The sequence below is a fragment of the Manis pentadactyla genome, chromosome 1, assembly GCF_030020395.1.
Source record: "Manis pentadactyla isolate mManPen7 chromosome 1, mManPen7.hap1, whole genome shotgun sequence".
NCBI lineage: Eukaryota > Metazoa > Chordata > Mammalia > Pholidota > Manidae > Manis > Manis pentadactyla.
This window is the reverse complement of record NC_080019.1, coordinates 142260844-142278837: the sequence shown is the minus strand read 5'-3', so window position 1 is coordinate 142278837 and position 17994 is coordinate 142260844. Positions and strand designations below refer to the sequence as shown.

Here is a 17994-nt window from a genome sequence, read left to right as displayed (position 1 = left end):
AGAGGGGAATGACCAGAGGCTGTTAGAGTGGAATTTGTAGTATCAAGAGAGTGGGGTTCCTCTTTGCCCAGAAGGGTGTGGTTGGCTTGTTTGGTAACTTCATAGGTTGGCTGAGCAATGAAAACCTATGCTGAGGGATAAACAGGAACTGTGCCTGGTCAGTCCCCTCGATAAAGAAGGTTGTTTGGCTGGAGGACTTTATCTACAGGAATAGAGGGAGGGAATTTGCAGTTAGGCCATTTGAGGCCATCTCAGTTTCACCAGATGTCAAGGCAGCACATAATATTTGGTCCTATTTTATGTCTTACACTGTATGTGAAAACAAAGAATAGCAAATAAAGGTCATGAATATTACAGGGAATCCAATCCCATTCAAAAAGTCAAGAGTCCCCCTGAGTGTTCATACATATACATATTCATTTAAAGATGAAAAATCATGCACTTATGCCTGTTATCTTTATTAGAAGAATTGAACCAAATCTAACATTTAAAATATTAAGATTTATTTCAGGATAATAGATAGTCTTGGTGTAGTTGCACAAAATTTTCCCAAAGAAAATAAACTACCCAAAATTCTATGTGAGGCTTTTTATTTTCAGTAGATTGTTTTAGATAGTTGTGGTAAGGAGTTATTTTGTGTGGCTATAGGCCATTTTATGTTGAAATTGTTGTTCTTTTGTTAAAATAATAAATTATTTCTTTAGGTTAGTTTGTAAGATTTCATTAGCCAAATAAATTAAATTAATTTACAAGCCAACTGTATTTCCCTCCTGATACATTGAATGGCCAGGTCTTCCCCAGTAGCTCTCACACCAGCCCAACTATGTAGCTCTATAATCATTTGGTTAGTAATTAGGTGTTTATCAGATTTTTCCTGAAAAGGCCTGAGACATTTATCTGACACAATTATCTTTGAAAATTGAATCCTCTATTTCTGGTCCTGCTGAGGACATTCACAGGAACACTGAGTATAAAGCTAACTGCCTTTCAAAAACCCTTGCCTTCTAGAATATATGCAACACAGTTGCCAGTCACAGAATATTTCCCCCATCTTTCATGTGCAGCCTTTTGTGTGGACATCTTTTTATTATAAGTTTTTGTGCATGTTGATGTATTAAAATTAGTTTAATTTGCTTTTGTTCCTTCATTAATGTTTTTCTCACTATAGCATTACTAAGTCTGTCTGAAATTTAATGCTTGCTCCTTTGTCCTTTCTCAGCTGCTCTATCTTCATAAACTAGCCCAACAAAAGCAAAGGCAATTGCTAAGATTGACTAGGCTCTATGTGCCTTTGGATAATGATATTTCTAGAGCTATTTGCTCCTAACCAGTCTAAAGATTTCCAGCTCATTTAAGTATTAATATGCAGTGTACTCACAGTTTGGAAACTAATATTGAGCTTCAATATGAATAGCTGTAGAAAACATAGTTATTGAGGCACTAAAAAAATCAAACTGAAAGTAATAGATTTTAATTTAAATGTCACATCCACTTAAAAATGATGCTATAACACATCTCCCAACAGAACTAAACGGATTTTAGGTTTCCACTCACATTTAGGGCAGTATGTTTGAAATTAAATTGTTTAAAAAAATAAAAGGAGGTAACAATGAAAACTGAGGGCATTTCGCTCTGGTTGACATTGGTAAGTACAGTGTTTCTGAAAGCGTTCTCCATCTTTAATCACTATGACTTTTTGTCTAATGTAATGGCAATCTTTGCAGACAGATGGACTTCATGAATATTAGAGCTTTATGTTTCTACTTCTGTCCCCTCTGCAAGTGCATTAGAGCAGATGCTGTCACTGTGTTCACTCATCCATCCATTAATTCAACCATGTATTTCATGTTTGCTACACGGCAGGCATGGTGCGAGACTTGTGGAATACTGCAATGACCTATGCAGCATCATGGTCTCCAAAACTTTCCCCCTTCGTGTCCATGACTCAGAGTTTTGATCCCAGAAACCACATTTGTTTAATTTATTCTTCTGCTTAAACATCTTTTTTTTTTTTCACACCAAGTCCTTTACATTTTGGCTGCAATCTTTTTTTTCAGCTTCTTTTCCAGTCACAGCCTCATACATATCTGACATCTGAAAACCATCCACACAAAGTTATTTATTGTTGTTCAAGCAGATACTCTCCCCTCCCTGCCTTTGCACAGTTGGTCCTTTCCCTCTGAGGTCCATCCTTCTCCATCCTAAACTCTCCTGGCTTGGCCAACAGTTACTATTCCTTCAAGATCTATCTGCAATATTTACTTTTTTGAGGAACAGTTTCCTATTTGCCAGACCTGGTTGTTTTGTGCTCTTGTAGATCTCATGGAAGAGCACTCTATTTCACACTGCTATAGAAATTTCCACCTTATATTTAACTTGTCTGGGTCTGCTTACCTCTGCCTTCTTGTAAGTTCTTTCTGGGCCCAGATTGTGTCCTATTTATTTTTAAATCTTAGGATGGCACTTAATAGGTTCTTAAATATTAAATGAATAAAGTATAGGCAAATGTGTATGGTTATTTTAATGTACTTTTTGGCATAGTCTTGTTTCTTTTTTAGAGGAGGTAATCTAATAGTGACATCGTATTCCATTAAATATACTTTTTTAACTTCATCAGATGTTAATATTAATTGAACCTTAAAAGTAGCATAGCTTGGATTTTTTCACCTTTTACTTGCTGTGTTGCTGGCTTTAATTTACTTGGTCCCTAAAGTGAAAAATAATGAACCAGACAGATAGTAACTGCTCTAGTGGGGGTGAGGATTTAATAGGATGGATAACCACTGTGTGGTATATTTGGAACCAGTATAAGATTGTATAATAACAATACTTCAAATAAAAAATATATAAGTCACCAGATATTCCTTTTCCTAACTGAACAGAGAAAAGAGAATGATGGAAGCTGAAGATATTCTGAAGGTTACTAACCTCACTTGCTGTACAATTGCTTTGTTGTTAATTCCAGGATTTGCCAGCAGGACATGCTAACTAAATCAACTGTTTAGTTTCTTTCATTTTATCTTATTGTTGTGCTCTCCCCTTTGCTACCACTCTACATTTCTCCCTCTCAACATTAGTGTCAGACCAGACCAGTTTCATATATAACTTTTCTTTGACCAAACCAGTATGTCCAGTTGCCTCTATTTTTGTTATCAGTGCTAAGATATATTCCATTTACTGAAGGCAGCACTTACTTTTAGAAAAGTGAGGCTACTGATGTTTATTTCCATGTTATGTTACTTGAAAGATGATATTTTCCAGAAAAATATATCTTCAACTGGATTCCCTTTCAACTAGAATGAACAAACGTCATGTCTCCCACTAATTTTCATCAGAATGATGAAATGAAATATATGATTGAAGGTCAAGTGGGCATAGAATTCATCTGACTGAACTAATGTGAGCACAATATTTTGAAAATTGCTTTCTCTTTGTCTTTGTGTACATGAGTCTACTTTTAGGAAAACATCTCTGTGAATTTGAATATTCATTTTGAAAAGTGTGCATGACAGAGACACTTTCATTTTAGTTACAAAATAAGAAAAATAAATTCTGGCAGAATTTTCTTTATAGTATTTACATTCTACATCTTTACATGTAGAATTTCTTTACATTACATCATTTAAAAATGTCTTATTCTTAATCCAATTCCACTAATAGCTGAATACAATCTTTTTGAAACAAGTCTGAAAACTAAGTTACATGAGGCACCCCTATAATTAAAGTGAAAAGAAGATAAAATCTCCATTTTGTGGTTGTTACCTTTGCCTTGATGTTAACAATACAAATGAACTTCACTATGTTTAGGGTAAAGAATTGATTTGAACCTTTCTCCATTTACTGCTGTGCTTTTTTCTCCCTCTGCCCCTAAGGATTTGTGCAGTTTAATATGCCATTGATTCTTGAATGATTATGGTAGCTACAGCACAGAAACGGGTGTTTATCTTCATCATGCCATGTGGATAGCCTATTATGTTTATTTTTATATATACGTGCATTTCCATCATTTTGATAACCTAATCTAGCCAGTGGTTGACAACCATCTTACTGTCTTTATTGATTTTGTATTTTAATCTTGGAATGCACATATGAATTCTTGGAATGCTCTATATTAAAACATCTAATCCAAAAGTCATGCTAGCCCTGCTGTAAACCATTGATGAAGGACCGGCTTCAACATGCTGAAAAGAGACTAAACATAGAGTAGAACTTCTAGTGAATCTTAACTTGACTGTTTTAAGGCTGCTCACAGAACTTTATTTGAAGACGTTAATCAGTATTTTAACTATTCCATTTACAGTGTTTTTAAGACCCATCTAATGCTTCTGATTCTCATTTTGTAGTACTATCATAAATTTCTGTCCTTTGTTGCATGTCTCCTAAAATTGTAACATTGTAACATCTTTAGTACATGAGATGGTCAGGTTCATTTTTATTGCTAGTTGGTATTACTTATTTTAACATTTTCCTTTCTTAAAATAACAAATTCCAGTGCCATATCTTTAAACATTATAATCAGTGAAATGTATAAAACAACCAAAAGTTCAAAATAATGGAAATATTTATTAGGATAACAGATACCTTACAAGAACATTAGTTCCATATGGCAAAATCCTTACTGTGTTAGTTCATCTGAGCTGCTACAACAGTACACCTTAGACTAGGTGGCTTATCAATAATTCTGGAGGCTGGGAGGTTCAAGATGAAGGCGCTGGCAGATTTGGTGTGTGGTGAGTGACTACTTCCTGGTTCATAGGCTGCCATCTTCTCTTCCCGCTGTGCCTCTCTGGGTGTCTTTTATACGCACGCTAATCTCATTCAAGAGGGCTCCACCCATGACCTGATCACCTCTCAAAGCTCCCAGATCCTAACACCATCAACATGAATTCTGAGTAGACACACACTTTTAGTCTATGATACTTTTCCTGAATTTGGTATAGGTTTTGAGTAAGAATTCTAACTGTATGCCTCAGATAACTATATCTTCTCTCTGACTATTAAGTGATGGTAATTTATCTGTCTACTTGGGACTAGTAATAAACTATGGTAAGTGAACTAAGTAAATTAAAAACAGTGTTTTTGACTCTTTACTCTGACTTGATAAGCTATTTCAGTGCATTTTGAATATAGCATAAGAGTTTCAAACCTTCTCAATTTTTATACATACTCTGAGGTTTATCACCATGTCCTGAGTTTCTCACAGTATATTTAAAATGTTTCCTGGAAAAGTGATAAGAATTAATTAGTTTTTTTTGTGTGTTTGTGAAATGAATAGGCTTAATTGGATGTAGGATACATGATCCATCCAAATAAAACTGATGTGTGAATGGTAATGTAGTTGTGCCTACATATTCAGGATCTTCAGGAAATTAGTTGACACACCACTGACAATCTTTCTAATTTCCTTATTTCTGCTACTCCTGATTAACTCTCTACCCAGTTTTCCAGGTTTATCTTTATCTTGTCTTTACACCTATACTTCCTGTTCATGTATTTTATTCTCAGTATTGATTTAAAACTTATTTTCCAAAGAATGTTTTGTTCTTACTTCCTTTTCTTTACAAAATCCATGCATCTAAATAAAGTCAGACAGTTAGTAATGACATTTTAAGTCTAGGATATTAATAATTGTGGTGTATAAGATAATTTAAACATTTGACTATATGTATAGTATTTGCCTTCTCCTATGAGGAAAGGTTTCCCTAAGTATATGAGAAGCCAAATGTATTAAATAAATTAATTATAATGTAAGCATATATTCCATATATACATACATGGAAGAAAAGTTAATCTATTTAGCCCTAAATCTGTGCTTTAAGTACTCTTTTATATGTAGTACATTATTTTTATTTTTAAATAATATATTCTTTATAGGAGATGTAACAGTACACTGACTTAACAAGAATTTGGTAGTAATTTGTCTATTTTGCTTAGTCTGTTTGAAAGCATTAAACCTGCATTTTTGGAAGGTATACACCTCTAATTTATTATTTCAAATTAAACCCACTCCTAACTAAATGGAAGCAATAATGAATTCACAGTAGAGTTAACTATAGACATATATATAACACACACACACACACACACACACACACACACACACATTTCTGATTAAGCTTTCCATTTGTGAGGCTGAAATTTTGGAAACAGTACCAGATACTTCTTTTTTGTGAACCTCCAGAGTCCTGTGCATCTCCAGATCCTTCTTTTTATCTCACTCTGTGGACTTGGAGGATGTAAGATTCTCTTCATCATGCATACTAGAATATGTTAATAATCCTCTACACAGTTTCTTTTTCTTGATTCCCTTTATTTCCACTTATAATTGCAGTTACACAATTGTTCAAGCTTTATCTTCCCATTTGCCAGCACACTCTTGATAAAATGCTTGGGTTCATCTTGTATTTAAGACTTTGCAATTCTCAGACATTTTGATTTTGTGGTAAGAAAAATAGCAGAGTTGTTCCCAGTTCATTCATTTGCTAAATACACTCATTTGTGTGGAAACGTCTTATAAAGACTCTGAACTTTTATTCTCATGTGCAAGAGAATAATTCATAAATTATTTTCCTTGTATAAATAAGTCTGATGTACTAACAGATAAACTGCATATATGAAGTGGGGCATATATATCACATGCTACTCATTTTTACCTTCTTACAGAAACCTTGCATTGTAGCAGCACTTGTGTAAACATAACATGTATTCCCTCACTGAATTTCTGTTCCTGGTTTCTGCACTTGTGTAACTTACACACATCCTTTAAAGCCTAGACTAGCCCTATTCCTATCCCACCTTCAGACTGCGACCTGCATGGCCAACTTACTCCTTTTCGTCTTTGTTGCTCATGTATAGTAAATTATCTGCTCAAACACGGAGACAGTAGATTTGTTTCATATCTGTTTGAATATCAACTGCCTGGCACAGAGCTCTCCATATAGTGACTGTTCAGAAATACTTATGGATTATTTGTTTAATTATAGCTCTCTCATAAAACCTAATTTTGGATTCTTAATTTTTTTAAAAAGACCCAGAATTTTCTAAAGATTGATGTGAGAAGAGATATTTACTTTTGGTGACTGGTTTTCCTTTATGAGCTCTAGGGGAAGAGTCCGATTTGGATAGACCGAACTTCTGTCTAATATGTAAAGGGAGAGTATCTCCTTACTCATGTGGATTGTGGATAGGTTCTTCTGTTATATGTAAAACCCAAAATGAGTCTGGTCTTTTCTGGTCTTTGACCTCCGAAGGACAGGCAGTTTTCAGGCACAGCTATTACCCTACTAGCCACTGCTTTTTTCTCCATGTAAGATTAGGACAGAGATAATCAACAGTTGATTTTTTGTTGTTGTTGTTGAGCATTTCCAACTTTCCTAACTTTTGACTTACTGGACTATGAAATTAAGCTGAATATGATGAGAAGGCCAAGAAAATGAGATTCCAGGAATATTTTGATTCTGTAGAGTACTTTCTCTTTTCATGTGAGAAAAAAACAAAATAAGATCAGTATAACTTGAAAGTGAATAGACTTTAGTTTATAACAAGTTATGTCAGTAAGTACAGTTCCTGCCCTCCAAAATATGAAAAAAAGACAGCCACTTAGGGTGAAAAATTTCAGAACCTGAAAAATAGTCCTCATGATGCACTGATAAGTTTAGCAAAGGCTCATGTGCTTAAGTAATCCAAACATGTGCCTAGACCAGGCAGTCTTATAAGCACCCCATGTGTATTATCTCACCCGGTGATGTGGCTATTATTTTTTTTCACATTTTATATTTGAGAAAGGTAAGATTAAGAGAGTTTAAATTGTTTGCCCAAAGTTAAACGACATCTGAGTGGTGGAGCCAGGATTCACAGCCAAACAACTTGGTTTTACCATCCATGCTTCTAAAATACTGCACTCTATTATTTCCATACTCTATTCATTCCTAAGTAAATTATATTTTAAAACATTTACATTACACTAAATAATTCTGTAATCTCATATTCAGCCTTATACTTCACAATATATAGTAGAAAGGGATATTGTAACGTTTTTTTCTTTTCTTATATGTTTCTAATTCAAAACTGTATGGATATACATTCTTAGTAATTTGATAAATGAAAAATCTCCTTATATTTACAGGGGGTTATGGTTGTTAAATTCATGATACTATAATACTTGAGTGTGCCTTAACACAGTTATAATACATTCTTCACTGAAATCAACTCTCTTGCTGCTAAAACATAAAAATGTGTGATTTTTAAATAAGGGGTTAGTGTATTTGCTATTAAGCTTATAACCTACCTTGAGGTATTTTGCTTTCAGAGAGGACTTTTGAAGATGAAAATTTCAATGTGTTATGATATGTGTACACAGCAAACAATGCTGTTATCACATCTGATTTGTGAGTCCTACCTTAAGATCATGTTATATTGCTAACCACCCACTATGTAAATTTACAGAATTGTCCTTAAATAATAAAATTTTGTTTGATGAATATTCATCCTAAAACATAGAAGTTTGAAATAATATTTGCCTGTTAACATAACTTACAGGAGTTTAACCAGTTTTAATAAAAGTTTATAATTTCAGGTTTATTTCATTGACTATTGCATTGATTTTAAAAGAAGAGTGGATATGTTTTCTGAGCCTTCATTTTATCAATAGCTACATTCTACTGATAAGCTATATGTAATTGTTAATGATGTTGTTAGAATATAATCAACCACAGATACATAGACCCCCAGTTTAAGGAAATATACTTTAAAGTGTCATTTAACTAATCGTTCTAAGTTTTTAAATAATAAGAAAATCATAAACAGCCTCTAGATTCATACATACCTCTGTTCACATCAAAAGCTAAGTCAAGGCTACTTATGTATAATTAAGGAATCAGAGTCCTAGTGTTAATTCAAAACAGGGATCCAATGTCTAGCACACACAATAACCAGAAATTAGAGTGATGAGAAATACAAGAAAATCCCTAGGCAAGTAGACTCCAAGAAAATAGGGCAATGATTGTATCAAAACCAGTCAAGCAGAAATTACCAGGATGCAGTGTATTTATACATTTTTCTCTGGAAGAACTAACTATCTGTCCATCACTGAGAAATGTAACTGTAAGCCAAAGCATTCAATGGATAACTGGAGAAGGAGCCTCTGGACAGACTAACAACTGCCTCCTATGGACTGAAAGGGATAAGTGTTCGTCTAGGTTTGTGAAATCTAGATCATCTGACATCTAATCTACTTTCTACTCTCATTTGGCACTTAAAAGAGATAATGCATGAAAGTTATTGTGGGTATATAAAGTCATTTTTGATTGTTATACCAGCATAAACAGAGTTACAAGGATGTTAGCTCCAAGCAAAGAATGACAACAAATATGAGCCTACAATAACTAACAGTTCTTTGGAGGCAAGTTTCTAACTCATATGGGAGTTGCTTGCAGAATTAAGAGAGAAGAAAAAATCTTCAAAGACGGTAAATGAAGTCAGATCATTGTAGCTGTCTCGCAGGAGAAGTAGGTGCTCTACTAAAGGAAAACTTGGCAATTAACTCTTCACTGATAAGTAATAAAGTAAAGACAGCTGAACCCAAATAGACAAATTGATAATAGCTTTGAGCAGATAAACCTACAGAGTGAAGTTGACCATCGTTTTCCACGTTGGCACTCTGTTACAAATATGAGTGATAGGGCATTATTTTTCTTTGGGGACAAACTACATTTTATATGGTGCTAGATTTATGTCTTTTTGACTTAACACTGCGATTCCTTTAGAGTTAGGACATGTTCATCAACAGGCTGAACAACATCAGAATAAAAATGAAGCATACCACTGAATAATTGTCATTCAACTTTGCTTCTTCCAAATCTAATCAACTGCCAAGTCCTAGCAAAGTATCATTGTATAATGTCACTTGACTCCCCACCCAAACATCAGCTGTATGCCCCATTTCCATTGCCAGTTTCCTTTGTGAGCATTCACTCTAAGTTTCTGCACTGCGATTATAGCCTCTGTGCTGATTTTCCTCATGAATACTCTATTGTTCACATTCCTAGCAAAGTTTTTTCTAAACAATTTTTATCATATTATCATCTATCATCAAACTGTACAGGAACTCATTACCTGTCTTTATCTTTTCAGTTTTCTATCATACTATATCCTGGCAAACTCTTATCATCCAGCCAAACAGCTCACCTGACAGCCCCCTGAATACACCAGTGTGCGGGTGGAATATGTATAGGTACACATGTACTATATGTGTACCTATCTTTAGGTATATGTAGATTTTTTTTCACTTTGAATATTCGGTTATTTTGGTCTCTGATCCAGAATAGCATTACCTTCTCCACTTATTACCTCAACATCTCCAATGCCATTTCTTCAGTATTAGTTTGGTCAGTTCTCCCAGGCAAAACAAATCAGTTTTCCACTTGAATTCCTGTAATTTTATTCTCCCATTTGTTAGAATCCTCATCCTGTCAAAGGCCCCACTGACTGAGAGCTCTGCTGCCTGTAAGACACTGTCTCATAGTTTTGGGGGCCCTTCATGATCGATACAAAGTGACTTGTTCAGTATAGAACATCTACAAAAGTTTTTATTACAATTTGTTTATACATTTTGTAACTGAAATGGCCTAAAATTGTTTATATACCTGAATGAAGACAATATTTAATTTTGTCTTCTGCTCTGTCCCCAAAGTAGCAGTGACTGGCCCATTAATAGCAGTCTGTAAATAATTGTTTAGAAAATGAATAACCATCTATTTCCTAGACCTGATTGAGAGTGTTCCAACTAAATTGGCAGGAAATAAAAAAAGCATATCCAACACTCCCTAAAGAGTTGAGAAAATGATCGGCTTGTTTGGTATTGATATCTGATGGGAAATTAATTTTCAAAAATTAGTAAATACTACATTTGTTCAGAATGTATATTCTAAAGTGTTCTGTTTAAGTTGTGTTCGTTTTTATTATATGTTTTATCATTTTGAAAGATGATTTACAGGTGCATTTAAACTATAATTTTTCACAAAATATTTTTAATATTATCTTATCTTAACATAGTTAACCATTAAAAAATGGTTTTCTTTTTTCTTTACTCCCAGATAAAACGTATCTGTATCACTGGCTGGGTGTAATGCAAGGAAAGAACAAAGATGAAATGGAAGTATGTTCCTTTTTTGGTCATAATATCACTCCTCAGTTTGACCAACGATCACCTGTTCCTGGCACAGCTTATCCCAGGTAAGTGCTGTGCATTTGTTCCATCAGACCTTGACCAGCATTCCTTCTTTGTTTTAAATTCATCTTGTGTGCTGTAAATCACATTTGTTCATTTTCTTTGGAACTTGTTAGTCTGTGTGAATGGTTTCTTAAGTATATGTGCTGATATAATTCAGGGATCAGTATTCTTGAATACAGAGCACTTTGTTGATTCCTTAGAGAAAGTAAGGAAATTGAGAAAAGTTCACTGTTACTGAAACATGAAAGAAGTTATATTAACCAAGTGAATTAGACAATTACAAAAGGGACAAAATGTGTGACACAAAAAAGAATAGCAAAGTCACAATGTGTGTTAGGACCACAGAAAAGGAACATCACAAAAAGTAAAATACTTAACACTGCAATTCCTTTAGAGTTAGGACATGTTCATCAACAGGCTGAACAACATCAGAATAAATATGAAGCATGCCACTGGTGCTGCCATAGGTACTATTGTTTTTGGTGACATTAGAAACCTACTTCCTGGAAGTCATAGTTTTATTAATTGTGCTAGAATGTCATTGTTATAAAAAGCTTTATTTAAACTCTTTTATAGGAAATTAGCTAAACCTAATGTTATGGTGGAGAAAAATAGAGAAATTACATTGATTCACTAATCTAAATATGATTCCACCTTTCCTTTTAGACATAACTATGGGAAAAAATCGTGGTTACTTTGGATATATTATTTGATATATTTATTTATACTTAATTTGGATCATCATAATTTAGCAAAGTTTTCATAAAAGAATGACATATGGTTTCATTAAACCAAACTGTGAAGCTTGATTTTTACTGATTTTACTGTTAATTGTTTATTTAATAATCAACAACTGTCTGTAACTTATGTGTATCCCATATAAATTAGAATTCCCAAATAATCTAGGGGTTGGAATTTTTTTCCTCCTGCTGAGTTAAGATTGACACTTTGACTTAGAAGATAAGGGAGGTGTGAACAAAGTGATTTATATATGTTAAAAACATTGCCATAGGCTAGAAGTATTGACACAGAAAATTTAGTCTGTTTTAGCAAAGGGCATTCAGCTCATTTTTACTAAATTATGTCAAGAACTGAAATTGTTATAAGTTTTTACTTTTAACCTGCTCCTACATTCTCTTCTCTTACCACTAGTCTGTTGAATATTGCTTAAAATTAATGAATGAACCAAATATGAAAAATGAGAAGTATGAAGAAAATGTCATGCATTTTTTAAGTATGTGAAAAATGCCAATTTAAGTACAAAATAATACACTGTCTTTCAGATTGTCAGGATAAAGAATATTTCTGTTTTTGAAATTATGACTATAGACAGAGATTTATAGATATAAGTATAGATATAGCTTAGGCATAATTGACTTCAAACTGGCCAGATAAAAGTTCCATGACAAGAAATTTAGTCCATGATCTAATTACTGAGCAGGCAATCAAATCTTGAAATGGTCAACTGTGAATCATCTTTATTCTTCTATATATCTGGAAGAAGGGATGCATGTATGAATGTATATGTGGAGTGGGTTTAAGGTTTATCTATGGAATATAGTTACCTCTTCATTAAAGAAAATACTGTATATTTTCAGAAAAGACTAGTCAACTTGAACATATAGGCCTCAAATCTGTCAAATCTCTGCAATTACTATCTTACATAAAAGCATTTTTAAAACTAAAGAGAACCAGGAATACATGACTTTATTGCTCAATACAAGAAGTGATTTGGTTACGGTGGTGATCAACTGGTTATCAATTAGTTAAAGATATTCATACAGGTTAGTAACTTGACCCAGTTTGAGGCAACACTTTCAAAAGAAATAAGGGTGCCCCAATGTGGGATGCATAAAATTAAAGGTCTTTCTTGTTCAGAACCTCAGAGTTCAAGGATTATTTCACAGTAATTTACCTGTCAAAAGAAATATGCTCTTAGCTTTCCAAAAGGAACACCTGCAGAGCTGAAGTCATTTTCCTAACTGCCTGCATCTAGGAGCATTGGTTTCAGACCACGGATATGAGGAAACCTCATGAAAAGTGTCATCAGCCTCAGAATCTCCCCTCCTTCACAGTAATCTCAGAATGAAGTCCTGATTCTTTCTCCTGTTGTTGTTACCAGTTTATTATGTTCAGTAGAGGCCCTGGACCTGGATTGAGTTTAACATAGTTCATAGGGATCAAAGATGGGAAGATCAAATATTAGTGACTTTTTAAAAAGCACAGTTCCTCATTGAACTGATTTACTTCCAGACTTACCCTTGAGTAAAGAATATGCTCCTTCCTCAGAAATTTATTTCAGATAAATGAAAAAATGTAACATGTTTCAAAAAAACTGAGAAGTATATAGCCTATAGAATTTAAATTGGTGAGTTTTCATTCGCAGAAGTAAAGGAACAAGATGCTCAGGGCACAAAATAAAGAGCAGTGAAAATACCACCATAATGAAGATTATGTTATTACCACAATAATCAAGCAGTTTTCCGTCAAGCTGTGACTTGGTTACTTGATGTAATTAAACATTAAAACATCATTTGACTATAATGCTTGAATTGATGGATTACCCAGCTCATGTTTTTTATTTCCTTATGTGATACACTTTAAAAACTGCCATGTTTTACATTTTTATATATTTACAATATTGTGTGTTAAGTGATTCGTGCATAAAGGCTAGAAATTACTTGTACATTTTAAATCAAGAAATACTCTTGTTGTGAAAAGTAAATTGGTTTTAAGAGAAAAGGAATGATAAAGAGGCGAATTATAAGAATGATTGGACCTCTACAACCATTTGAGTTGTTGCATTCACTGCTTGTAGAACTCATTAAAGGTGCCTCTGTATTAAAATCACCGCTAGACATTCACCTTGCCCATTTACCTCCTCTCTTAAGGCATGCTGTATCTGGGCTATGCCACAGCTTTATTTAATCTCTGCTACAAAGGAATCTCACAGATTCCCATCTTTGCATTTTAAACATCTACCTCTGATTGCAACACATGTCAGGAAGACAGTGAAAGACAAATGTTAATGATATGTTTTGAAAGTATACATTTCATATACGGTGGACTGAATGGAAAATTTGAAGAATATCTATGGTAAAAAAATGTTGAATTCTAGGTTTATAAGATTTTTAAATGGAAATATATGGGGAGGAGGGTACACACAAGGTTGCATTTCTATTTGAATAAATCCCACAGCCTACTTTAAAGTTAAATGTGATTTATTTTTTCCTCTCTATAAATGTGGAGCGGCATTTTCCCCCATTAAAGATGCAGGTGCTGACAGGGTTATTTCCTTTGCCCTGCCTCATGTCAACAAGCCTTGACTGTGAAATTGTCTGAAATGATTTACTGCTTGCCCTCCCCACCCATCTATCCACCACTTCAGTATCTTGTTTTACCCAAAGGAAGGTAATTGCAAGGAGCTAAGTGTTATCTGGGTGTGAATCATCCATAGATAAATTGCAAATTTTAAAGAAAGAACTTTTCATGTACATTTCTAGAAATAATAGGAAATATATGCATATGATCATATATTCCTAGTTCTTGTGTTTTATTTTTCACATACCCAACAGATTTCGAGCAGATTTGAAAAATTATTTTAAATTTTTTAAATCTTCCTTATAATGCAAAAAAAAAATTTGTAATTTAATTTCTGAAATAGAAATGTGATAGAATTTTTAAGCATTTGTTTTAGAATGCATTATTTAACCAATAATGGTACATGCATACGTCCCACGAAGGTTTTTATCCACAAGGATGCTTTTTTAATATTCCTTTCTATAGCACAGTAGCTATGGACAGTGATAAGGAAATGCATATTATTTAGAATCTGTAGAGATTTGTCGTTCATATGCACTTTGATTTTATTTAATGCACTGACTATTCAGAAGTTAATTAATTTTAAAAGCTTAAGAAGTTACTTGTCTCTTCTATTAGGATGTTATATTTAGGTTTAAAAATTCTTTAACATGTTATTTAACTCTTCCAATTATGCAATGATACAGCTGTTACTATAAACAAGAATGATAATAATTTTACATGCTGCTTGATAAATATATGACTAGAGAACTGTTTCTCAACACATTTTCCATAATTTTTTTCAGAAACACTTTATATATTTATTAAAAGTAAAGTTTTCTAAGGCCCTTGGAAGAACTCCTGAAACAGAGAACCTGGATTTGAAGCCCAGGGACCTATTATTTTACAAACATCCCAAATCAGTCTAATACACAGAAGCTCTCCAAACCACTGCTTTTTGTCAAAATTCAAGTTGATGAAAGAAATAATTGAATACATTCCAAAAATGTTTATTCTCTGAGGAAAGATTTTCATGAGAAGAGGATAAAAGTATTTGAAGATACTGGTTTTACATACTGTAAGGATTTGGGGGAGTAGACTTGAGGCTACTTATTGTTTACTTTGTTTTTATTTCTCTTTCTTGCTGTTTTTATCTCATGGTAATATTTACAGATTCAGAAACATAAATTTCACACTGGATGAAAGGTCTTAGCTCAACAAGCCACTGAATTGATAAGTAGATCAGTGAAAATTAACCTGTATAATTAAAAATTATACACTACTTAGTTTTGCCTATTGAGTATAATTTTCCCTAAATTTTGCCCAAAATATACTGTTTTTTCAGACATTAAGTGGCTGGGAATTTATATCCAAATTAGAATAATATATCAATCATTCAAATTTTATGTAAAAAGAATCTAAGAACTGGGGGCTTCATTATGGCTAAAGGAGCCCTAGATGTTTCTGCCTTCTTGGGATCCGGTCCTCCATGAGAAGATCAAACCTTATATTGGAAAACTGTGTTGGCATCAACATGAATATAGTCTTTGAATATAAATACATTTTTTCTTCTTCTAATTTGAAAATAAATTAAAATATCTTCATGGGCCCATAATAGCATTACTGGCCCACTCGGTGCTACTGTGTCTAGTGGGCAAGCCAACTGTGTTAAGAACCATGAAAAGACAAAATATGAATTTATGACTTATGCCAAAATAGGACACCTAGAAGTAATATTCACTACAAATGAAATATAATAAAAACTTAGTATAAGCTTTATAGAAAGCTAGAAAACCATAAAATAAGAGAAAGCATATATTCTCTGGAAGTTACTTTCACAATTTAATTTTAATCAAAATAATAAAGAACCCACCCATACCAAAAGAGAGGGGCTTGAGGGAAGGAGAGAGATGGAAAAAACACTCAGAAGGCATCAAGAGTATTGAATCTCCTAGTGAAGAAAATACGGCTTTTGGGTCAGGTAGGCCTTTTGTGTTTGAACAGTATTGCTGCTATATGTAAGTTGCAGAGTTTCCTTGATCAATAACTTAACCTCTTCTATGTCAGTGTAACCCCTCAAAATATTGGAATTAGCTTGTGCTATGTCTGGACTATACATAAAATAATCAAAGAACTTGGGGCACTGAGAGTATATTACATATGGAAGCTGCTCTTACTAACATTAAGAACACTGTTATTATCTAGCATGTGTGTTACTGTCTTAGTCTACACTGGATGGTTTTAGTGGATAGTAACTACAAGTGCTATTGTGGAAAAGCAGTCGCGTAAGCAAGGATGAGGAGCTGTGGTGGTGATTAGCAGGGGTCATACCGAATGTCTGGCTAGAGCCCAGTGCAACAACTTGAGGAGGTCATGGAGGGCTTCACAGAGCAGGTAAATAAAAGTCTGATGGACAGTTAACATTTATTAGGCACCTACTATGCACTAGGCATTTTAGTTTGCAAGTTTTATCTGGTTGAAAAAGGGGTGAGTGGGAAAGAAAAACCCAGGCTCATTCCAAGAGACAGCTCTGATGACAGTAAGAAGAACTCTGCTTTGGTTTGGTAGAAAGGAAAAATGCATATATAAGGGCTATATTTGAAGTTCAAATCTTGGAAAGCCTGTTATACTATGTCAAGAAGCTGGTCAGTAGGGAGATGTTGGGAGAGTTTAAACAGGGAAGTAACTTAATAAGATATTTTTAAGAACTGTAATTCAGTGAAATTGTGGTACATCCAATTGCTTGTTTTCTTTTTCATTTATTAATTCAACAAATATTTATTTACCACCTGCTTGTTCTAAGCCCGGAGGAGACTGTATGAATGAAGACAGTCTTGGTATCTCTTTCTCTGTGGAGGAAAAATAAGAAAAATCAATTACACATCTAATTTGCCAATCACAGTAAACTGTCATTATGATAGAAAAGAGAAAAAAACTCTGGAGGTTTTCAGAACTATTTTCAATACCTAAAATGTAAACAGTACATAAAAAGTATTCCCTGAACATTTTTTAATAAAATAATAAATTAGTTACTGCAAGAGGTTACAGAAAAATTACGGCAGAAACCTCATGATAGATGGGACAACAGAGAAGGAAAAGGAACAGGTTTGAAAAAAAATATATAGATAAAGACTCTATAGACTCAGAAAACTGGTTGATGATGGGAAGTGGGGGATAAAGAGGAAAAAAAGTTAAGAATGACCCCAAGATGGATTGTGGGAAGCTGGACCAAAGGTGGCCCATTAATGAAATGAGGCGGACATAAAGAGCTGACCCCACTGTCATTCGATTTAATGTGTAGTTATTGTTAGATGATTTACAATATAATTATTATAAAAGATCAAGTAGAAAACATATGAGCATACTAATATACTTCTATTTGGTGTTAGAAACAGTTTTGCTTTATAATTTTTGCTTAATAATATTAAACATTAAAATATTAATATAACTTCCCAACATTAAGT

General features: G+C 33.7%; 1 protein-coding gene across 7 annotated transcripts in view; it reads left to right on the top strand.

The window, feature by feature from the left end:
• Positions 1-17994, top strand: part of ROBO1 (roundabout guidance receptor 1) — a 1078818-nt gene that overhangs the window by 125246 nt on the left and 935578 nt on the right. For all 7 annotated transcript variants that reach the window (XM_057501821.1, XM_057501817.1, XM_057501808.1 and 4 more), the window contains exon 2: positions 11094-11232. In XM_057501821.1, the coding sequence (XP_057357804.1) occupies positions 11145-11232 (88 nt within the window). In that variant the 5' untranslated portion in view covers positions 11094-11144. The remainder of the gene's footprint in view (positions 1-11093; positions 11233-17994) is intronic.